Here is a 25,712-nt window from a genome sequence, read left to right on the forward strand (position 1 = left end):
TTCTTTTTTTTAAAAGATTTTATTTTTAAGTAATCTGTACACCCAACATGGGGCTCGAACATACAACCCCAAGATCAAGAGTCCCATGCTATACTGACTGAACCAGCGAGGCATCCCTAAAGTTATATTTCTGATCAAAACTGTGTCTGTCAGTCTTACTGAATCATAAATAAGATATTAATCAACAAATTGCCATTAATCTTTCTTATGATGTATCCATGTATATTACAAGTAATATGTATTAAACAGGCCCTTTTCATCCAGACGCATTAAGAATAAACTAAATTTGGGGTACTATCTATAGTATCTAAGCTGAAAGGATTTATTTAACATTAGGATCCCCCCAAATTAGTATTATTAATTTTCATTTTTATTTAAGTTGTACCTTATATCTTCCCGTGGTATCAACAAATGAACATGTTGACTGTGCTAGGTTAGTAGGCATGAAATATTAAGTAATATTGATGAAAAAAGTTTATAAAATAGCAGAGAAATAACCTCTATATCTTAACCATAAAGTGCCATTCTTTCTTATATACAGCATTTGATAAATAAGAATTGCTCTAAAATCCTAAAGTTAATGTGGTTGATGAGATCACAGAAAAAAATAACTCCATTTCCCAGGAGTAAATTAAATTTAATAACAACGTAATTTAAATCATTGCAACATTTTGCAGCCTGAAGCTAATACAGAAGTTCAGGTAAAAATAGGAATTCTAAAAGTATTGATTTTTGCTAATGTATTTAATTTGCTTCATTTTCTGACAGATATAAATACACTTCTAATTAATATGAAATGTCTTTTAAGAAGTTTCAGGATATGTTCTGAGCAAAATTAAGTTCATTGGGAAGGTTCAACATTCAAATTTCTTTACCTCAAAAGCAAATTTCCCTATAATTGAATCATAACCAAAGACATTTATTTTGTTCCATCCTCCCTTACTTGTTAGTAGTCTAAATAACTCTGAAGTAAACACAAGTCATTTTTATATGGATACAGTAGTAACAAACTAATGAAATTCTCAAATTAATTAAGGCCTTTTTTATTTCAGACTTTCTTGAAGATTTTACTTCTCCTTAACAGAAACAGAGTTGCAAATGTATTCAACGTGGTCAAAAGACTCTAGGACATACACTCCATTTTCTAGCTGGAGCTTCTTTTTATACTGAATTCACTCTCATAGATTTCCAGAGAAACTGAATAAGAGCAAATTTTAACTAGTTAATATCCTTATCCAGGAAAGAAGCAATTATATCCAAGTTATTTCTAGGTTATCCAAAGAGAAATTTCATGGACCAGACTATATAAATTTTTAGAGGAAGTTCTCTCCTTTCATTAGAAAACCTAAGAAAGAGTGAATCAAAAGTACACATAGCTTACCATCTGGATTCTAGATACAATTTGGGATACAATTTGGATTTCAGATAATGGAGTCTAGAATCCAAGCATTAAATATTCAAAGAATGAGGCAAGAACAGAAAATACTTAAACCCCACGCATATCAAAGACACATATATTTCAAAGATATAAACGTAACAATTTAGTGCTGACAGTTTTCAAAACAGCATCCAAGAATCACAACATGCCCAATATAGTTTAATGAGATGAAACTTAAGAAAAAAAGGAAAGGAATAATTTGCCAGGAAGAGGAGAAGTGAAATATGAATACAAATGTTTACTAAAACTTTATAGTGAACAATAAGATTATTATTTAAAAAAAAGAAAAGATGAGAAAAAGAGAAAAGGGAAGGACAGAAGAAGGAAAAGGAAAGAAGAAAGGAAGGGAGGGAAGAAGCGATAGAAGGAAGAAAGGAAGGAAAAAGGGAAGGAGGCAGGGAAGAAAGAAGTGATGGAAGGAGGGTGAGAGACAAGAAGAAAGGCAGAAAATCAGGCCAGCTGGCTGGCTAATGTATACTAGGAAGAGAATTAAGAGAACCAAATTTGTAGCAGAAATACATGAGAGAGAAAATGAATCCTCCATATTTTAAAAAAGAAAAACAGAAATAAGTCTCTTGCCTATCTACTGAAATAATTTATAATCATTGCTAGTGGATTTTGTTCTACTGACGGTGGGGGTTTTTTTCTATCATTTGAAGGTAATAATTTTCTAATCTGCAATTACAAATGACCCAGGAAATCACTAACAGAAGTACATTTTCTATTGTGTCTTGATTTGGCTAAGTGAGATGAATTGTTCATTATGAAACAATGTATTTCAGGTATAAAGTCCTATTCTGCTTGAGGATTAACTAGAGTTGATAAACAAGAGCTTCCAGTAAAACATACAAAATAAGAGGATATAATATGGGCATAATTTGCAGTACGAAGGCTTAGACCATATGTTGAGGGTAAGGGAAAAGCCTGTGTTCAAAGGAAAAGAATAAACTACAGAACCCTGTAATAATACTTCTAGCTCTATGATTCCATGAACCTTAGCCTAGAAATCATAATGTTTTCAGACACAATTTACAGATGATGGCTACAACAACAATAGCAACAAACATGGAAATGATGTGTTTCTGTGCTGACTGCTAACGCATGCTTGGGAAGAATACAAAATAATCAATTGCTCATTACCTTGCTAAGTGAGAATAGCAAAAGCAAAGAAAAGAAAAAACATTCTTCTCTGGCTCTGAGATATATTCTATGACATTTTTTCTCCTTCAAATATATTTTCTTAAACCAATATTAAAATTAGCATTCTGTATGAACACACTAGTTGATGGGAGGCAGTCCAGAAATAGACAACAGAACAGAGGAAAGCAAGCAGGAGTTTAGGAAACTGATGTGCAGAGTCACAAAGAGAAGATAATGTACAGTATTGGCAAAGGCATGCACTTAGAACTAAAACACTTAAACTCAAGACACAGCCCCACCTTAATATCTAAATGACCATTATGTCATTTATCCAGAATGGTCTTGTTTCTCCATGAGGGGAGGGGGGTTGGGTTGAACAAATCATCTCTAATTACAAAAATCCATGGGTAATTTAAAGTCTGTAAATCTTACACTCTAGATGGAAATGTAAATTTCAGAATTTTAGCATCACAGTACATAACTGAGCCACAAATACCAAAGCAGTGTATCACAAAATGTAATCATTGAAAGGAACAATGACAAATATCCAGCCTATGTATTCAGTACACTGAATTCAGCACTAGATGGGTTAATTAAATGGGGAAAGGTCACATAACCAGCAGAGATGGGAAGATGGAATCAGAAATTTTCCTGCTTTTTTCCAATGCCTGTACAATGACACTGAGTAAAATCTTTCTAGAAAATGTTAAAAAGATGGGATCTTCATATAAAAGCAGAGATATATAATTCTCAGAGAATATCTGCAATCAAAGAGATCTTAAAAGATATCTAGTCAAATCACTCATCTCTTTATGGTCACAATCTTAATGATTGATATTCAACTCACTTAAATTATCTTTACTTTGTAAACTGCTAATAGAAACAAACAATTATGCAGTGGGCATAGGGAACCATATCTCAATGGTTATAAGTTAGAACTTCATAGGTCATCATGTATGAACAATAACATTTCCTAAACATGGAAAATCATGGAGGAATATGAATGCTAATCCATTTTGAAATATTATTTTGAGAAGTACTTATAATGACAAGCTATGATAGAACAAGAAAAGCAGTATAGCTCCAATGCTCAGGCCTAAGATCTTCTGTCCATTAGATTTGATAGTCTTTCCAGTTATTTTCCCAACTGGAATTTCCTCTGAATTAGGAATGACAATTAAGATGACCAAAGAAGCCATCAGCATTGTATTTCTTGGGCTGATTTCATTTGCTTTTATTCCTGACGACCCAGGTACAAAGAAGAAAAAATAGTAATTCCTTTAAAACATTCAAATGATAGCAATCTGAACACATGAATTCATCAGGACAACAATAAAGTTTGAAAAATATCCAGCAAATAAAAGGTGCTAAGTTACATGGTATAAGATGATTCAATATAGACTAGGGAGTGGATAAATAGAAATGTATTTTGGGAATTCTAATACTAAGAATCCAAGTGACAAAACATTATGATTACGTACATAATCACATATGCGTAGATATAGATATATCTCGATATCTAAACAGAATGATAATGCTAGGTTTCTGCAATAAGTTTGAAGATAAAAATATCACAATGATAAATGGCAAAATGATAAGTTTCTTGTGTAAAAACTTTAAGTCCATAAAATGTGATCAAGTGTGACTTGATCCTATGTCTCAATTCATAGAATAAAAGAAAGGTTAGGTGGGAAAGCAAAAGGTAACCAGCATTTTTAATTTTTTTTTTTTTGTATCTAGCATGTTTAAGGCAATATTATCACATCTAAAAAACTGAAGTGAAATGAAATGATCCATATCTGGGAAGACTAATTTGGGCCATTAGAGCAAAGGAAAGACAGATAAGAAAGACTGACATAAAAAGAACCCCTTTTGTTCTATGATGGGGGAAGACAGGACATCTGCATCATTCAAAGGACTCCTCACACTGTGACTCTGGCACAAAACCATAAGGTAAAGTAGGTCAAATACTAGAAATGAAGTGATGGTTATGGTTACACGTTATTTCATTGTCCATATTGTAGGCTATCACATTACTGAAACATAATTCCACAGAAAGAAATTAAAAACCAGAAAGACTATCTTGAATAACAAAGAAAAAGCATTTTAAGTAAATGTGAAAGATTTTGAAGTGGTTCATATAAATGCCTGTGACTCATATTCATAGTAAGAATCTATCAAGATTTTACTCTTGGTGAATACTCCCCATGTTTGATAAAGACACCCAAAAAAGGTAGGGAGGCATTAATAACAGGTTTTATCCCATTCCTTCCCGTAAGTTATGCATAACTAACATGTCCTATCACTTCTTTCATTCTCTTCGTGTGGTAGTTGACTATTTTACGACAATTCTCTCAGTTTACACTCTGCACATAATCATCCACAGCAACATTCCTACCAAGTTCAACTTGTCAGTGTTGCCCCTGGTGCCTCTTCAAATTCACCTAAGCTCAAGGGACTCCTGGCAACATGAGACAGGTCTCATTAACATAATAAAGTTCATCACATGTAACTACATACACAAGGATTCTAGTCCAAATAAGGAGCACTTACTTATGTCCATTTAAGGCTGCATGGTGTAAAGCAGTGTAACCCGAACTGTCTGTGCAGTTTACATTGGGGCCTCGCCAGATGCTGCAAATAAAGCACAAGTGCAGAGTTAACAGTTAAGCAGAATCGTGCTTTGAAAAACAAAGAAGCCTGATAGTCCCACAGCCAGCAGCATGTTGCATATGAAAATTTTAGTCATGTAGAAAATGAATGCCATCTTTCGTGTATTCTCCTTGGAACAATAATTTATTTGATGTAGAGAAATTATTAGTGAATGTAGGCCTACTGCCATGTATTAAAATCTGAATACAAAAATTCCCTATTACTTTATTTCATTACTTAAATATTGGAAGCAATTAACACTCAGCCACTGTAGTTTATACCAAAGAATAAAGATTCATAACACCTGCCTCCTCCCTTTTAACACAATCCTTTTAAGATGGCAGAGATTTATATAAGTTAAAAGATATTTCTGCATTATGGGAAGAATATATAAACTCTTCTTGCTATTTAAACGCTACCAAGAAAATAAGTATTTCATACTTGAAAATATAGTTGAAGATTTGGACTGCTGTAAACCAGAAGATTCTAACAGTTCTAAAGTTATCATTTTACAAAACAACATATTTTAGAGATAATGTAACTACATAAAATAGCCCATTTTATCCTGACATTATTACTATAGAAACTATTTTTAGCTTTTGAAAACATAAGGAATTGAAAGCCACTTTTCCTAAAGTAGACCAAAAAATTACTTTATCTGGCATTCATGACAGTATTAAAGCCCTCAAAACTAAGGTCTAGAGAGCCCCAGGGAAGGTGGCAGAAGAGGACCCTAATTCACCTCCTCCCACAGATATAACTAGATAACACTCACATCAGCACAAATAATGTAGAAAATGATCCAAAGACTGGCAAACAAACCCCACACCTAAATATCAAGGAAAGGTCACATCGAATAGGGTAGGAAGGGCATACATACAGTAGGGAGCTAAACCCCTTGGGTCTGGTCACCAGAGGGAGGGAGCTGCAACACAGGCATGTAGAGAGGTGACAAAGAGACTATCACAGTGGAAAGCCTGGGAAAGACAAATCCCCACAGCATTTAGCTTTGAAAATCAGAGGAATTGAATTTCATGAGTTCCTGTAACAAGCAGGACTTAAAGCCTGGAACTTAAAAATCAGTGGCTGGGCTCTGGGAGAGCAAGCACAAAGGGTGAAAGGAAAATGAGTCCCTGCCCTTAAAGAAACACACAACAAATAGTTCTCAAAGACACCACTTAGAAGCAGCAGTTTGAAAAACATCTGGGGTGCACAGGAGGGAGAGTCAGTTATTAATTTCAGAGTTCCTGAGGGACTTCTCCAGGAACAAAAGAGCTGGCAGGTGCCATCCCCCCCCCCCACTCCCCAGCATAATCACATAGCCTTGTGCAATGGCAGAAACAGCAGGGTGCATGCATTCACTACTTAGTGCTTACACTGCACCCTGCCCCCTTTTAAAGCCACACTTGCCTTAGGTGCTGCAGGTCCCCTCTCCCAGACCATTGCAAATCTTGCCAACACTGCCTCCCCCAACCTACTGTGGAGGACCCTGGCACCTTTTTCAAACTGCAACCCTCACCTGCACACACTGTGGAGTTCCCTTGCCAGCCTGAGTCTCTGCAGCAGCTACATGTCCCCTGTGGAGGAGGACAATTGCCACCTCATTATAAGTACACACCCTGCTCACTACTCTCAAGAGCAAGGGACTAGTTGACAATTCTAACACAAGGAAACAGAAAAAAACAGGCAAAATGAGAAGACAGAGGATTATGTCCCAAATGAAACAAGAAGACAAAATCACAGCAAGAGACATAAGCAATAGAGGTATATGTAATATCCTGAAAGAAAATTTAAAGTAATGATCATAAAGATACTCACTGGACTTGAGAAAAGAGTGAAGGACATCATTGAGACCAGACTCTTAACACAGAGTTAAAAAACAACCAATCAGAGATGAAGAAAATAATAACTGAAGTGAAAAATATACTTGATGAGCACCTGAGTGGCTCAGACCATTAAGGGTCTGACTCTTAATTTAGGCTCAGGTCATGATCCCAGGGTTGTGGGATCAATCCTCACATTGGGCTTCATGCTAATCATGGAGCCTTCTCAAGATTCTCTCTCTCTCTCTCTCTCTCTCTCTCTCTCTCTCTCTCTCTCTCTCTCTCTCCTTCTGGCCCTCTCCCTTGCTCACATGCTCTCACTTTCATGAAAATAAAAAAAAATTATTCTATTAGAATAAATAGGCTAGAAGAAGTTGAGGAATGAATTAGCAACCTGGAAGAAAAAATAATGGACAGTAATCAAGCTTAGCAGGTGAGAGAAAAAAGCTGCAAAATGAGAGTAGACGAGGAATTCAGACACTCCACAATCATAATAATATTCTCATTAGAGGGATACCAGAAGGAGAAGAGAAAAAAGGGGGGGGGGGGGCAGAAAATTTATTTAAAGAAATAATAGCTGAAAACTTCCCTAATATGGAAAAGGAGGCAGAGAGTTACCCAATAAAACTAACCCCAGGAGGTCTATACCAAGACACATAGTAATTAAAAGGGCAAAAATTAGTGATATAAACAGAGAATTTTAAAAGCAGCAAGAGAAAAGAAGACAGTTACATACAAGGGAAACTCCATAAGGCTACCAACAGATTTTTCAGTAGAAACTTTGAAGACAAAAAGGGATTAATAAGATATATCAAAGTGCTAAAAGGGAAAAATCTGCAGCCAAGAACACTCTATCCAGGGAGACTATCATTCAGAATAGAAGGAGAGATACAGAGTTTCTCAGACAAAGACAAAAAGAAAAAAAAAAGGAATTGATTACCACTAAATCAGCCCTACAATAAATATTAAAGGGGACTCTTTGAGTATAAGTGAAAGACCATAAGTGAGAGTGTGAAAAGTAAAAAACACAAAAGCAGTATAAATAAGTATATTTGTAAAATTCAGCCAAAGGATTCACAAAATAAGTTGTTGTAAAATATAATACCATATATGTGAAATATGCTGGAGAGGGGAGTAAAGAATGGGTTCAAACTTAATCAGCCATCAACTTCATACAGACTACTATATACAAATGTTATATACAAAACTAACAGTAACCAAAAATCAAAAGCCAGTAATACATATGTAAAGAATAAATTAGAGAAAGGAGTATCACTAAAGAAAGCCAGTAAACCATCAAAGAGAGCAAGAAAGGCTCAGAGAAAACTACCAAAACAACTATAAAACAAGTAACAGAATGGCAACAAACACCTATTGATAATTACTTTGAATGTAAATGGACTACATGCTGCAAAGACATATGGTGACAGAGTAGATTAAAAAAAAAAGATGAATCTACATAGTGCCCTACAAGAGCCTCACTTCAAGCCTAAAGACACCTGCATATTGAAAGTGAGGGGATGGAGAAATATTTATCATGCAAAACAATGCTGGGGTAGCAATACTTCTATCAGACAAAACAGAATTTAAAATAAAAACTGTAAAAATAAACAAAGAAGCGTTCTATATAATCTTAAAGGGAACAATTCAACAAAAAGATATAAAAATCATTTAAGCATTTTTGCACCCAACATGGGAGAAACCAAATACATAATACGGTTAATACCAAATATGAAGGGTTCACCTGGGTGGCTCAGTGGGTAAGCATCTGACCTCAGCTCAGGTCATAATCTCAAAGTTCATGAGTTTGAGCCCCACGTTGGGCTCTGTGCTGATAGAGTATGGAGCCTCCTTCAGCTTCTGTGTCTCCCTTTCTCTCTGCCCCACTCCCCACCCCCCGCTCATGCTCTGTCTCTTTCTCTCTCTCTCTCAAAAATAAATAAATATTTTTTAAAAAGGAAAGGATAAAAAACCATATGATCATTTCAAAAGGATCAGAAAAAGCATCGGACAAAGTACAGAATACTTTGTGATAAAAACCCTCAACAAAGTAGGTTTAGAGGAAAAATACCTCAACGTATGCAAAACCCACAATGAACATCATACTCAATGGTGAAAAACTGAGAACTTTTCCCCTACAGTCAGGAAGAAGACAAGGATATCCACTCTCGCTTTTATTCAACATACTATTGGAAGTCTTACCCACAGCAATCAGACAACACAAAGAAGTAAAAGGCATCTGAGTTAATAAAGAAGAAGTAAAACTTTCACTATTTGCAGATGACATGATACTATATATACAAGACCTGAAATACTCCACCAAAACCTAGAATTGAAATGAATTCCATGAAGTCAAAGGATACAAAATAATATACAGAAAGCTGCTTCAATTCTATACACTAAATATGAAGCAGCAGAAAGACCTATTTACAATAGCTATTAATGACTGCACCAAAAATAATACAATGCCTAAAAATAAAATTAACCAAAGAGGTGAATGACCTCTACTCTGAAAACAATACAACACTGATTAAAGAAGGATCAGAGGGAAGATGGCAGCGTAGGAGGACGCTGGGCTCACCGCGTCCTGCTGGTCACTTAGATTCCACCTACACCTGCCTAAATAATCCAGAAAACCGCCAGAAGACTAGCAGAATGGAGTCTCCGGAGCCAAGCGCAGACGAGAGGCCCACGGAAGAGGGTAGGAAGGGCGGCGAGGCGGTGCGCGCTCCACGGACTGGCGGGAGGGAGCCAGGGCGGAGGGGCAGCCCGCCAGCCAAGCAGAGCCCCCGAGTCTGGCTGGCAAAAGCGGAGGGGCCGGACAGAGTGTGTTCCGACAGCAAGCGGGTCTTGACATCTGGAAGGTTATATGTTAACAGCTCTGCTCGAAGAGCGGGAAGGCTGGAGGACAACGGGAAGGAGAGTTGCTGAGCCCCGGGACGACTGAGCGCAGTTTGGCGGAGAACAAAGGCGCTCGCCAGCGCCATCTCCCTCGCCCATCCCCCAGCCAAAATCCTAAAAGGAACCAGTTCCTGCCAGGGAACTTGCTGGCACCGCGCAAACACCCAACGCTGTGCTTCTGCGGATCCGCACCTCCGGCAGCAGGTCTGACTCCCTCCCGCTGCCACCGGGCCCCTCCTGAAGTGGATCTCCAAAGGAGAAGCGAGCTAAGCCTGCCCCTGCCACCCCCATGCACCTTTCCTATCCACCCCAGCTAATATGCCAGATCCCCGGCACCACAAGTCTGGCAGTGTGCAAGTAGCCCAGACAGGCCACGCTACCCCACAGTGAATCCCGCCCCTAGGAGAGAGGAAGAGAAGACACACACCAGTCTGACTATGGCCCCAGCGGTGGGCTGGGGGCAGACATCAGGGCTGAATGCGGCCCGCCCACCAACTCCAGTTATACACCACAGCACAGGGGAAGTGCCCTGCAGGTCCCCACCACTCCAGGGACTATCCAAAATGACCAAATGGAAGAATTCCCCTCAGAAGAATCTCCAGGAAATAACAACAGCTAATGAACTGATCAAAAAGGATTTAAATAATATACCAGAAAGTGAATTTAGAATAATGGTCATAAAATTAATCGCTGGGCTTGAAAACAGTATAGAGGACAGAAGAGAATCTCTTGCTACAGAGATCAAGGGACTAAGGAACAGTCACGAGGAGCTAAAAAATTCTATAAACGAGCTGCAAAATAAAATGGAAATGACCACGGCTCGAATTGAAGAGGCAGAGGAGAGAATAGGCGAACTAGAAAAAGAGGAAGCTGAGAAAAAGAGAGATAAAAAAATCCAGGAGTATAAGGGGAAAATTAGAGAACTAAGTGATGCACTAAAGAGAAACAATCTACACATAATAGGTATCCCAGAGGAGGAAGAGAGAGGGAAAGGTGCTGAAGGTGTACTTGAAGAAATAATAGCTGAGAACTTCCCTGAACTGGGGAAGGAAAAAGGCATTGAAATCCAAGAGGCACAGAGAACTCCCTTCAGACGTAACTTGAATCGATCTTCTGCATGACATATCACAGTGAAACTTGCAAAATACAAGGATAAAGAGAAAATTCTGAAAGCAGCTAGAGATAAACGTGCCCTAACATATTCAGGGAGACCTATAAGACTTGTGACTGATCTCTCTTCTGAAACTTGGCATGCTAGAAAGGAATGGCAGGATATCTTCAATGTGATGAACAGAAAAAATATGCAGCCGAGAATCCTTTATCCAGCAAGTCTGTCATTTAGAATAGAAGGAGAGATAAAGGTCTTCCCAAACAAACAACAACTGAAGGAATTCGTCACCACTAAACCAGCCCTACAAGAGATCCTAAGGGGGATCCTGTGAGACAAAGTACCAGAGACATCACTACAAGCATGAAAACTACGGACATCACAATGACTCTAAACCCGTATCTTTCTATAATAACACTGAATGTAAATGGACTAAATGCGCCAACCAAAAGACATAGGGTATCAGAATGAATACAAAAACAAGACCCATCTATTTGCTGTCTACAAGAGACTCATTGTAGACCTGAGGACACCTTCATATTGAGAGCGAGGGGATGGAGAACTATTTATCATGCCACTGGATGTCAAAAGAAAGCTGGAGTAGCCATACTTATATCAGACAAACTAGACTTTAAATTAAAGGCTGTAACAAGAGATGAAGAAGGGCATTCTATAATAATCACAGGGTCTATCCATCAGGAAGAGCTAACAATTATAAATGTCTATGCGCCGAATACGGGAGCCCCCATATATATAAAACGATTACTCATAAACATAAGCAACCTTATTGATAAGAATGTGGTAATTGCAGGGGACTTTAACACTCCACTTACAGAAATGGATAGATCATCTAGACACACGGTCAATTAAGAAACAAGGGCCCTGAATGATACATTGGATCAGATGGACTTGACAGATATATTTAGAACTCTGCATCCCAAAGCAACAGCATATACTTTCTTCTCGAGTGCACATGGAACATTCTCCAAGATAGATCACATACTGGGTCACAAAACAGCCCTTCATAAGTTTACAAGAATTGAAATCATACCATGCATACTTTCAGACCACAATGCTATGAAGCTTGAAATCAACCACAGGAAAAAGTCTGGAAAACCTCCAAAAGCATGGAGGTTAAGGGACACCCTACTAAAGAATGAATGGATCAACCAGGCAATTAGAGAAGACATTAAAAAATATATGGAAACAAACGAAAATGAAAATACAACAATCCAAACGCTTTGGGATGCAGCGAAGGCAGTCCTGAGAGGAAAATACATTGCAATCCAGGCCTATCTCAAAAAACAAGGGAAATCCCAAACACAAAATCTAACAGCACACCTAAAGGAAATAGAAGCAGAACAGCAAAGACAGCCAAAACCCAGCAGAAGAGAAATAATAAAGATCAGAGCAGAAATAAACAATATAGAATCTAAAAAAACTGTAGAGCAGATCAACGAAACCAAGAGTTGGTTTTTTGAAAAAATAAACAAAATTGACAAACCTCTAGCCAGGCTTCTCAAAAAGAAAAGGGAGATGACCCAAATAGATAAAATCATGAATGAAAGTGGAATTATTACAACCAATCCCTCAGAGATACAACCAATTATCAGGGAATACTATGAAAAATTATATGCCAACAAACTGGACAACCTGGAAGAAATGGACAAATTCCTAAACACCCACACACTTCCAAAATTCAATCAGGAGGAAATAGAAAGCTTGAATAGACCCATAACCAGCAAAGAAATTGAATCAGTTATCAAAAATCTCCCAGTAAGAGTCCAGGACCAGATGGCTTCCCAGGGGAGTTTTACCAGATGTTTAAAGCAGAGATAATACCTGTCCTTCTCAAGCTATTCCAAAAAATAGAAAGCGAAGGAAAACTTCCAGACTCATTCTATGAAGCCAGTATTACTTTGATTCCTAAACCAGACAGAAACCCAGTAAAAAAAAGAGAACTACAGGCCAATATCCCTGATGAATATGGATGCAAAAATTCTCAATAAGACACTAGCAAATCGAATTCAACAGCATGTAAAAAGAATTATTCACCATGATCAAGTGGGATTCATTCCTGGGATGCAGGGCTGGTTCAACATTTGCAAATCAATCAACGTGATACATCACATTAATAAAAGAAAAGATAAGAACCATATGATCCTGTCAATCGATGCAGAAAAGGCCTTTGACAAAATCCAGCACCCTTTCTTAATAAAAACCCTTGAAAAAGTCGGGATAGAAGGAACATACGTAAAGATCATAAAGGCCATTTATGAAAAGCCCACAGCTAACATCATCCTCAATGGGGAAAAACTGAGAACTTTTTCCCTGAGATCAGGAACACGACAGGGATGTACACTCTCACCGCTGTTGTTTAACATAGTGTTGGAAGTTCTAGCATCAGCAATCAGACAACAAAAGGAAATCAAAGGCATCAAAATTGGCAAAGATGAAGTCAAGCTTTCACTTTTTGCAGATAACATGATATTATACATGGAAAATCCGATAGACTCCACCAAAAGTCTGCTAGAACTGATACATGAATTCAGCAAAGTCGCAGGATACAAAATCAATGTACAGAAATCAGTTGCATTCTTATACACTAATAATGAAGCAACAGAAAGACAAATAAAGAAACTGATCCCATTCACAATTGCACCAAGAAGCATAAAATACCTAGGGATAAATCTAACCAAAGATGTACAAGATCTGTATGCTGAAAACTATAGAAAGCTTATGAAGGAAATTGATGAAGATATAAAGAAATGGAAAAACATTCCGTGCTCATGGATTGGAAGAATAAATATTGTCAAAATGTCAATACTACCCAAAGCTATCTACACATTCAATGCAATCCCAATCAAAATTGCACCAGCATTCTTCTCAAAGCTAGAACAAGCAATCCTAAAATTCATATGGAACCACAAAAGGCCCCGAATAGCCAAAGTAATTTTGAAGAAGACCAAAGCAGGAGGCATCACAATCCTAGACTTTAGCCTCTACTACAAAGCTGTAATCATCAAGACAGCATGGTATTGGCACAAAAACAGACACATAGACCAATGGAATAGAATAGAAACCCCAGAACTAGACCCACAAACGTATGGCCAACTCATCTTTGACAAAGCAGGAAAGAACATCCAATGGAAAAAAGACAGTCTCTTTAACAAATGGTGCTGGGAGAACTGGACAGCAACATGCAGAAGATTGAAACTAGACCACTTTCTCACACCATTCACAAAAATAAACTCAAAATGGATAAAGGACCTGAATGTGAGACAGGAAACCATCAAAACCCTAGAGGAGAAAGCAGGAAAAGACCTCTCTGACCTCAGCCGTAGCAATCTCTTACTTGACACATCCCCAAAGCAAGGGAACTAAAAGCAAAAATGAACTACTGGGACCTTATGAAGATAAAAAGTTTCTGCACAGCAAAGGAAACAACCAACAGAACTAAAAGGCAACCAACGGAATGGGAAAAAATATTTGCAAACGACATTTCAGACAAAGGGCTAGTATCCAGAATCTGTAAAGAGCTCACCAAACTCCACACCCGAAAAACAAATAACCCAGTGAAGAAATGGGCAGAAAACATGAATAGACACTTCTCTAAAGAAGACGTCCGGATGGCCAACAGGCACATGAAAAGATGCTCAACGTCGCTTCTCACCAGGGAAATACAAATCAAAACCACACTCAGATATCACCTCACGTCAGTCAGAGTGGCCAAAATGAACAAATCAGGAGACTATAGATGCTGGAGAGGATGTGGAGAAACAGGAACCCTCTTGCACTGTTGGTGGGAATGCAAACTGGTGCAGCCACTCTGGAAAACAGTGTGGAGGTTCCTCAAAAAATTAAAAATAGACCTACCCTATGACCCAGCAATAGCACTGCTAGGAATTTACCCAAGGGATACAGGAGTACTGATGCATAGGGGTACTTGTACCCCAATGTTTATAGCAGCACTCTCAACAATAGCCAAATTATGGAAAGAGCCTAAATGGCCATCAACTGATGAATGGATAAAGAAATTGTGGTTTATATACACAATGGAGTACTACGTGGCAATGAGAAAGAATGAAATATGGCTCTTCGTAGCAATGTGGATGGAACTGGAGAGTGTGATGCTAAGTGAAATAAGCCATACAGAGAAAGACAGATACCATATGGTTTCATTCTTATGTGGATTCTGAGAAACTTAACAGAAACCCATTGGGGAGGGGAAGGAAAAAAAAAAAGAGGTTAGAGTGGGAGAGAGCCAAAGCATAAGAGACTCTTAAAAACTGAGAACAAACTGAGGGTTGATGGGGGGTGGGAGGGAGAGGAGGGTGGGTGATGGGTATTGAGGAGGGCACCTTTTGGGATGAGCACTGGGTATTGTATGGAAACCAATCTGACAATAAATTTCAAATATTGAAAAAAATAAAAAAACAAAAAAAAAACACTGATTAAAGAAACTGAAGATAACAGAAAGAGATGGAAAGATATTCCATGTTCATGGATTGGAAGAACAAATATTGTTAACATTGTCTATACTACTGAAAGCAATCTACACATTTAATGCAATCCCTATCAAAATCCCAACAGCATTTTTCACAGAACTAAAACAAGTAATACTAAAATTTGTATGGAACCACAAAAGACCCTGAGTAGCCAAAGCAATCTTGAAAAAGAAGAAAATTGGAGGAAGCACAATTCCAGACTTAAACTTTTATTACAAAACTATAGCAATTAAAACAGTATGGTACTGGCACAAAACCACATATAGATCAATGGAACAGAATACAAAACCCAGAAATAAACACATAATAACATGGCTGATTAAAGTTCTATAAAGAAGGCAGAAATATGCAATGGGAAAAAGTCTCTTCAACACATGTTGCTGGGAAAACTAGACACCTATATGCAAAAGAATAAAGCTGGACCACTTTCTTACACTGCAAAAATAAGCTAAAAATAGATTAAGGACCTAAATGTGAAACCTGCAACCATAAAAATCCTAGAAGAGAGGGCAGCAAGTAATTTCTCTGACATTGGCCATAGCAATATTTTTCTAAATAGGTCTCCTGAAGCAAGGGAAACAAAAGCAAAATAAACTATTGGGACTACATCAAAATAAAATGCTTCTGCGCAGAAAACAATCAACAAAACTAAAAGACAATATACTGAGTGGGAGAAGATATTTGCAAATGATATAGACTTACTAGCTGAAATATTTAAAGAACTGATACAAGTCAACACCAAGAAAACACAAATAATGCAATTAAAAATAATCCAATTAAAATGAGCTCATGAGTGACTCAGTCAATTGAGCATCCACTCATTTTCAGCTCAGGTCGTGATCCAAGGGTAGTAAGATCAAGCCCCATTTCAGGTTCCATCCTGAGTGTAGGGCCTGCTTGGGATTCTCTTTCTTTCTCTGCCCTTCTCCACTGCTCATGCTGTCTCTCTAAAGAAAAACCAAAAAAAGGAAAAAGGACATGAACAGACATATCTCCAATGAAGGCATACAGATAGCCAAAAGAGACATGAAAAGATACTCAACATCACTCGTCATCCGGGAAATACAATTAAAAATCACAATGGGGCGGGGGTGTGGGGGCCTGGGTGGCTCAGGTGGTTAAGCGGGTAACTCTTGATTTCAGCTCAGGTCATGATCTCACAGTTCGTGAGTTCAAGCCCTGCATAGGGCTCTGCATTCACTGCACAGAGGCTGCTTTGAATCCTCTGTCTACCTCTTTCTACCCCTCCCCAACTCACTCTCACTCTCTCTCTCTCTCTCTCTCTCTCTCTTAAAAAATAAATAAAGGTGGGAGACCTGGGAAGATGGAGGCGTAGGAGGACGCTGGGCTCACCTTGTCCTGCCGATCAGTTAGATTCCACCCACATAGGCCTAAATAACCCAGAAAACTGCCAGAAGACTAGCAGAACAGACTCTCCAGAGCCAAGAGTAGACAAGAGGCCCACGGAAGAGGGTAGGAAGGGCAGAGAGGCGGTGTGTGCTACACGGACTGGTGGGAGGGAGCCAGGGTGGTGGAGGGGCAGCCCACAGGCAAGGCAGAGCCCCTGAAGTCTGGCTTGCCAAAGTGGAGGGGCGGGACTATGTGAGTTCTGACAGCCAGTGGGACTTAACATCTGGAAGTTTTAAAGTCAACAGCTCTGCTCTCAGAGAGCAGGGAGGGCGAGAGGATGCCAGGAGGGAGAGTTGTTGAGCCACAGAAGGACAGGACTTGGTGGGGGAACAAAGGCGCTGGCAAGCGCCATTTCTCTCTCCCATCCCCAGCCGAATTCCAAAGGGAATCAGTTCCTGTCACCCAATTTGCTTGCACCTCGCAAATACCCAACGCTGTGCTCCTGTGGATCCATCCCTCCGAGGGGCCTGCCTCCCTCCTGGTGCTGCAGGGCCCCTTCTGCAGGGGACCACTGATGGCAAAGTGAGCTAAGCCTGACCCTCCTGCCCCTGTGCACCTTGCGGATCCACCCCAGTTAATACACCCTTAGCCAGATCCCATCGAAGCAGCACCACAAGCCTGGCAGTGTACAAGCAGCCCAGACACAGGCCACACCACTGGATAGTGAGTCCTGCTCCTGGGAGAGGGGAAGATAAGGTACACACCAGTCTGACTCTGGCCCCAGCACTGGACTGGGGGCCGACATCGGGTCTGACTGCAGCCCCGCCCACCAACACAAGTTACTCCAGACAGCTACAGGGGAAGTGCCCTCCAGTTTGGAGCTACTGCAGGGACTAATCAAAATGACGAAACGGAAGAATTTTCCTCAAAAGAAACTCCAGGAAGTGGCGACAGCTAACGAATTGATCAAAAATGATTTAAGCAATATAACGGAACAAGAATTTAGAATAATAGTCATAAAATTAATCACTGGGATTGAAAAAAGAATAGAGGACAGCAGAGAATCTACTGCTACAGAGATCAAGGGACTAAAAAATAGTCATGAGGAATTAAAAGATGCTACAAATGAGGTGCAAAATAAAATGGAGGCAGCCATAGCACAGATTGAAGAGGCAGAGAAGAGAATATGTGAATTAGAAGATAAAATTATGGAAAAAGAGGAAGCTGAGAAAAAGAGAGATAAAAATATCCAGGAGTATGAGGGGAGAATTAAAGAACTAAATGATGCAATCAAACAGAACAATATCCGTATCATAGGAATTCCAGAAGAAGAAGAGAGAAAGGGGCTGAAGGTGTACTTGAACAAATCATAGCTGAGAACTTCCCTGGTCTGGGGAAGGAAACAGGCAATGAAGTCCAAGAGGTACAGAGAACTCCCTTCAGACATAATTTGAATCGATCTTCTGCATGACATATCATAATGAAAATAGCAAAATACAAGGATAAAGAAAGAATTCTGAAAGCAGCTAGGGATAAACAGGCCCTAACATACAAAGGTAGACACATCGGGTAGTAGCAGACCTGTCTACTGAAACTTGGCAGGCCAGAAAGGAATGGCAGGAAATCTTCAATATGATGAACAAAAAAAATATGCAGCCGAGAATCCTTTATCCAGCAAGTCTGTCATTCAGAATAGAAAAAGAGATAAAGGTTTTCCCAAACAAACAAAAACTGAAGGAATTCATCACCACTAAACCAGCCCTACAAGAGATCCTAAGGGGGACTCTGTGAGTGAAATGTTGCAAGGACCACAAAGTACCAGAGACACCACTACAAGCATGAAAGCTACAGGTATCACAATGACTCTAATCCCATATCTTTCGAAGATAAAAAGCTTCTGCACTGCAAAGGAAACAACCAACAAAACTAAAAGGCAACCAACGGAATGGGAAAAGATATTTGCAAACAACATATCGGACAAAGGGCTAGTATCCAAAATCTATAAAGAACTCACCAAACTCCACACCTGAAAAACAAATAACCCAGTGAAGAAATGGGCAAAAAACATGAATAGACACTTCTCTAAAGAAGACATCCGGATGGCCAACAGGCACATGAAAAGATGCTCAACGTCGTTCCTCATCAGGGAAATACAAATCAAAACCACACTCAGATATCACCTCACACCAGTCAGAGTGGCTAAAATGAACAAATCAAGAGACTATAAATGCTGGAGAGAATGTGGAGAAATGGCAACCCTATTGCACTGTTGGTGGGAATGAAAACTCGTACAGCAGTTCTGGAAAACAGTGTGGAAATTCCTCAAAAAATTAAAAATAGACCTACCCTATGACCCAGCAATAGCACTGCTAGGAATTTACCCAAGGGATACAAGAGTGCTGATGCATAGGGGTACTTGTACCCCAATGTTTATAGCAGCACTTTCAACAATAGCCAAATTATGGAAAGCGCCTAAATGTCCATCAACTGATGAATGGATAAAGAAGTTGTGGTTTATATATACAATGGAATACTACTTGGCAATGAGAAAGAATTAAATATGGCTTTTTACAGCAACATGGATGGAACTGGAGAGTGTTATACTAAGTGAAATAAGTCATACAGAGAAAGACAGATAACATATGTTTTCACTCTTATGTGGATCCTGAGAAACTTAACAGAAGACCATGGGGGAGGGGAAAGGGGGAAAAAAAGTTACAGAGAGGGACGGAGGTAAACCATAAGAGACTCTTAAAAACTGAGAATAAACTGAAGGTTGATGGGGGGGTGGGAGGGAGGGGAAAGTGGATGACGGGCATTGAGGAGGGCACCTATTGGGATGAGCACTGGGTGTTGTATGGAAACCAATTTGACAATAAATTTCATCTTAAAAAAAAATCCAGCAAGCTTGTTTTATAGGAATTGACTAGTTGATTTTAAAATTCATGTGGAAAGACAAAGGACCTCAACTAGCCAAAGCAATTTTGAAAAAGAAAAAAGTTGGAGACTTATACTACCTGATTACAAGCTATGATGAAATTATATAGTAAATGAGAGACAGTATGATATTAAAGTAAAGATAAATCAATGGAACAGAATGGAGAGACACATAGTACATTTTCACCTGTACATATATGCAACTGACTTTTGACAAAAGCACTATGGCAATTGATTAAAGAAGGGGTAGTCCGATCAAAAAACTGGGCTGAAACAAATGGATATCCTTAGGCCAAAATAAATAGTTTGACCATACCTCACCACACCATATACAAAAATTAACTTAAAAATGAATCCTAGATCTAAAAGCAGAACCTAAAACTATAGAACTTCTATAAGAAAATATATTAGAAAATTTTTGTCACCTTAGGTGAAGCAAAGATTTCTTGATATGACACCAAAATGACCCACACAAGAAAATTTGACAAATTAAATTTCAACAGTTAAGAATTTCTGCTCTTCAAAGACAATGTTAAAGAGAATAAAAAGGAAATGAACTGAGAGAAAACATTTGCAAATCACATTTTCTGATATAGCCTTTGATCCAGATAAGAAACCCTAAAATATACGAACAAGAAAATCAACAACTTAAAAAAAATCAAAAGATTTGAAGCAGATACTACAACAAAGATATACAGATGGCAAGTATGAACATGAAAAGGTGCTCAACATCATTTGTCTTTAGAGAAATGCAAATTAAAGTCATGAGATACTAGTTATATCTATTAGAATGGCCATGATTAAAAAGACTTCGCAAACCAATGTTGACAGGGATATAAATCAACTACAACTCTCACATACTGCAGGTAGCCACATAAAATAGTACAACTTTAGGAAACAATTTGGTAGTTTCTTAAAAAGTTAATTATTTAACTACAATACAATCAGTCACTCCACTCTAGTTATTTAGTCAAGAGAAATGACAGCATATGCTCACACCAAAATTTATATATAAATATTCCTAAAGTTTTATTTATAATATAGTCCAAAACTGAAACAATTCAAAGGTTCATTAACAGGTGAATGGATAGAGGTGCCTGGGTGGCTCAGTGGGTTAAGCGGTAGAATTCAGTTCAGGTCATGATCTTGCAGATTATGAGTTCCAGCCTGCGTCGGGCTCTGCACTGACAGCTCGGAGACTGGAGCCTGCTTTGGATTCTGTGTCTCCCTCTCTCTCTGCACCCCCAGCCCCCACCACTCACTCTCTGTCTCTCAAAAATAAACATTAAAAAATTAAAATTAAAAAAAAAACAGGTGAATGGATAAATAAATCATGATATATCCATACAATGGAATACTACTCAAAAATAAAAAGGAGTGGAATATTGAAATAACTAGCAGCATTGGTTGAAAATCTGTATCAATTAGATTCTCAGATTCCTTGCTCTTCTTGGAAAGCATAATGAGAGATTTTATTCTCTGGAATGGATTAAACTCATGGTCTCTGGACTACCAGGTAACAAAGTTGAGGAAAGGGATACCAGATAGCATGAGGCAGAGAAATGAGTATTTTTCACCCTCAATCATGAAAACATTTTTTCAGGAATATTTCTTGAATGATTTTATCTTTTCTTACATTTTTCAAATATCAACTTTATCTTATAGTAAATTCTTATATGCAGTGCTGGTCTATTTCTAGGGGTTTTCTTGTATTCATTGATTTCTCTATTTTGGCACCAGAATCATATTTTTTAGGACTGTTTATAATTGGTGGTACACAGATTCTCTCAGTGCTTCTTGTTTCACAATTTTTTTCTTCAAATTCCTCTAGATGCCTATGAAATAAAAGTACTAATATGAAGACTACAGATACAAAACTAGTTACTGTATAATTTTAGTACTGTAAAAAAAGCAGATGAATGACCTTCAAAAAGGGAAAAATTAATTAAGATCCACCTACACCACGGAATATCAACTACTAAAGTAAGTTAGTTTGATCTATATGTATTGACCTTGAAAGTTAACCAAAACATTTGTATGTAATTGAAGAATCACTAAATTCTAATCCTAAAACCAATACTGGACTGTATGTTAACTAGCTAGAATTTAAATAAAAATTTGGAAGGAAAAATAAATAAAGTTAACTAAAACATATTAAGTGAAAAAAGCAAACTTCAGAATATTGTGTGCCAATATCCTAAATGTTTTACATGTATTAACTGATTTATATCCACACAACTAAAAGACAGATGTTGTTATTATTCCCATTGTCTAAGATTTGCATTAACATAGAAAAAAATGCATGCAAAAATACATCATTCACCTCTGAATTATTTGAAGAGTCAAAATTATCGTGTATTCAAGGAAAAACAAAAAGACAATAAATTACAAGGGAAGAAAACACAGGTTTATTCAGATTGTGAAGTGACTTACAACATGTCAAGAAGCTTAGTCTTTATTCTGTAGGCAACCTGGATCTAAGAGCATTATCGGACAGATATCTTGTATCAGAAAGATACAAGAACAGTGTTTTAGAATGAGAGTTCTTGTGACATTTGGAAGGTGAACAGAGTACACAAATTAGTGGCAGAGAGTTAGGCTAGTATGTCTAGGGAAGGAGCAAAGAAATCTGAACTAATGGAGATATAGTAGTGGATAGAAAAGAGGGAGGAAATTCAAATAGATATGTCTAAAATAAAACTTATGGGAGAAGGTATGCGTATGATACGATAAGAGAAAAATAATGAAGTTTCTACCATGAATGAAATGCAGGATGATGAGATATTTCCATTACAGAGAACTGCAAGGGCAGTGGTGTATTTTGGGGAAACCCAAGTTTCAGTTAAAGTTAACTAGAACAATATGTTGCTCAGGAATACCTCCAGCAAAGTAGGGAAAAGAAATAAGAAAATACTGTAAATTAACTCCATCTATTTCTAAAAATGTCCTGTATGTTATGAGACCTTATAAATGGTTAATAAGGAAGATACTGGTATTTATAACTGAAATAAGATTCAGGGTCTATAGATTCCATGTACCTATACCATCCTCAGTTCCCCATTATCAGAAAAAAAAAATTATGATAGCATGAAAAAAAATCTCTAGTGCATGTCTGCTTTCCTAAACAGAATGGATGTGAATGCAATCTTTTTTTTTAAAGCAAGGAGGTTTAGCATGGGGATTTAGTATATATATAAATATATTTGACTGTACCTATTGACAGAGCCCATACGCACATACCCAGAGCACATGCACACATATTTGAAACACTATAAATAAGCCAGACCCAAAGCTTCCAACTAAAAACATATTTTAAATAATAAAACTTGATGTTTAAAAGCTCAAGCTTTGTGCTAATGTTCTACTTCATTCCAACATTTTGCACTGTGCTCCCCTTGTTTCTCAATAATAATCCTCAAATTTAAAGAGGGCCTATATTAACATAAATCTGTTTTACAAAGTGCAAGAGTTTCTAAGCAATTATAAATGCTTGTTACATTCTTATTTCAAAAAAAAAGGGCAATGTATAGATCTTTGGTGTTAGTCTAATTCCCCAAAAAAGGGCAATGTATAGATCTTTGGTGTTAGTCTAATGTGCAGTCAATTCCTTCTCCTATATCTACTTGTCAATATTTTAAATTCTGTATGTGGAGATTCTTGCCCAGGATGAATGTTCTGAGACAATCTGAGATCCCTAATTACCAAAGGTTTAATTTCCTTTGTTAAGTATCTGTACAAATGCAAAAAAAAAAAAAAAAAATTGGATTAGTAGGTTTTAAAACAAACATAAAATAGGTTTCCTAGAGAATTTTCAAATAACCAGGACATTGTTTAGTCAGAATGTTTTATTCCCTGAGCTTTCACATATTAAAGAAGATTATTCCTAAATAAACTATAAGCCTGAATTTCTTGGGCCAATATATTCACAAGTATAGTAAATAAGATTTAGGCACAGCTACTCCACAAATTGATCATTACGCCCTCTACCAACCTATGGGAAATATCCACTAGCAACATAAGACTGTTACAGCTTTCCTTGATTTTCATATACGACCCCTGACACTTGAAATCACTCCAGGGCTCCAGATATAGAAACTCATACAGAATGTGCATCGAATGCCTCAGGGAGGGTGTCAAAGTATGTAGGAATAGTCTTCTATTGCATCAGATAATTTCATGCAATGCAAAACAAAGTCCCTCTTCTTTGAAATTTGTATCTGAATAGTTTGTTTCCATTTTTGGATGAACTGCAAAGACGTACACATGCTTTTGAGTGTAGTACCGTAAGTTAAGTTCTTATCCCTATAGTGATGATGTAAGTTTATTATCATGAGCTTCTATTATCATTAGAAGTGTCTCATGTGGACCAAATGGATCTAGAATAATGTGAATATACATGTAAATTTAAAGGTTTTAATAGCCACAATAAAAAAGCAAAAAGAGTGAAATTAGTTTTAATATATTTGATTTAATCTACTATATCCAAAATACTATCATTTAAACACATAATCAATATAAAATTATTGAGGTATTTTTAAATTCCTTCTGGTAATGTTTTCAACATCAGTGTTTATTTTATATTTATGGCACATTGCAATTAGGACTAGCCATATTACAAGTGCTTGATAGCCACATGTGGAAATTTTAAGATTAACTCTGATAATTTAAAATGCTTTCTAAAAGTAACTGAAAACACTGACTTTGTGATAAATAAATGCCTATTTGATTCAGTCACAGAAAATGTAACAATTTCTCATCTTGTAAGTAAAGCTATGCAATAGACCTACTACCTAGTCACAATGGAGACCATAAATGCACATTTTACATAAGTGAGTTTATATAGGGAACACTATAGCTAAAATTACACTAACCAAATATTTTCTAATGAATAATATGCACCCTGAATCACTTGATGCAAACTGCAATAACATAGTCACACAGCAAACCAGAACTGGCCAACTGTGAGCAGAAATAACTCCTTGAGTTATAATCACACAATTTATGATCTCTCTACTATATATATAGTATATGCCACAAGACAGTATTTTAGAATATAAGAATCTGTAACCATACAGAGAACCACAGAGTTAAGAAAATATGAGAAGAAAACTAGAACATCTATTTCAACACAGTTTCAACTTTGTCACTGGGTCTCAGAGTATAAAACATTATTCTCCCACCCTCATCTTCTCTTCTAGGAGTATAATTCTTGAAAAATAAACCAACTCACAAGGCAGATTAATCTTTCACTATTATGCAAACACTGATTTTGGTGGAAATTGTTCTTATTCTCATTCTCTTCTTAGGTAACAATATTTCCAAAGATACTGTGCTAGGCAGAACAATGGTATCCCAAAGATATCTACACCTTAATCCCTGGAGTACGTGAGTATGTTATGTTTCATGGCAAGGAGGGTTTCAGGTTGCAGATGGAACTGTTAATCAGCTGACCTTATCCTGAATTTTTTTCCCCTTAAAAAAACAGCATTGACAAGAACCACTAAAATAATGAGAGGATAATTCTTGTCGTACTGATGAATTTTATGGCCTGTCTGGTAGGGTTTCACCATTTGGTATGACCTTTGCTGTTGGATTCTCATGGATATCTTTTTGCCACATTAAAAGAAGCTTTTGTTCTTTCAGTAATGAACAAAAAGACAATGAATAACATAATGGGTAGGGGTGCCTGGGTGGCTCAGTCAGTTGAGCATCTGACTTCAGCTCAGGTCATGATCTCACAGCTCATGGGTTCGAGCCCCGCGTCAGGCTCTGTGCTGACAGCTTGGAGCCTGGAGCTACGGATTCTTGTCTCCCTCTCTCTCTGCCCCTAACCCACTCGCGTTCTGTCTCTGTCT

The 25,712-nt window shown here is 37.7% G+C and overlaps 1 protein-coding gene across 9 annotated transcripts in view; it reads right to left on the minus strand.

The window, feature by feature from the left end:
- Positions 1 to 25,712, minus strand: part of ANKS1B (ankyrin repeat and sterile alpha motif domain containing 1B) — a 1,079,782-nt gene that overhangs the window by 911,770 nt on the left and 142,300 nt on the right. For all 9 annotated transcript variants that reach the window (XM_042947477.1, XM_042947476.1, XM_042947473.1 and 6 more), the window contains exon 2: positions 5,132 to 5,212. In XM_042947477.1, the coding sequence (XP_042803411.1) occupies positions 5,132 to 5,212 (81 nt within the window). The remainder of the gene's footprint in view (positions 1 to 5,131; positions 5,213 to 25,712) is intronic.

Source organism: Panthera leo, chromosome B4 (assembly GCF_018350215.1).
Source record: "Panthera leo isolate Ple1 chromosome B4, P.leo_Ple1_pat1.1, whole genome shotgun sequence".
Lineage (NCBI taxonomy): Eukaryota > Metazoa > Chordata > Mammalia > Carnivora > Felidae > Panthera > Panthera leo.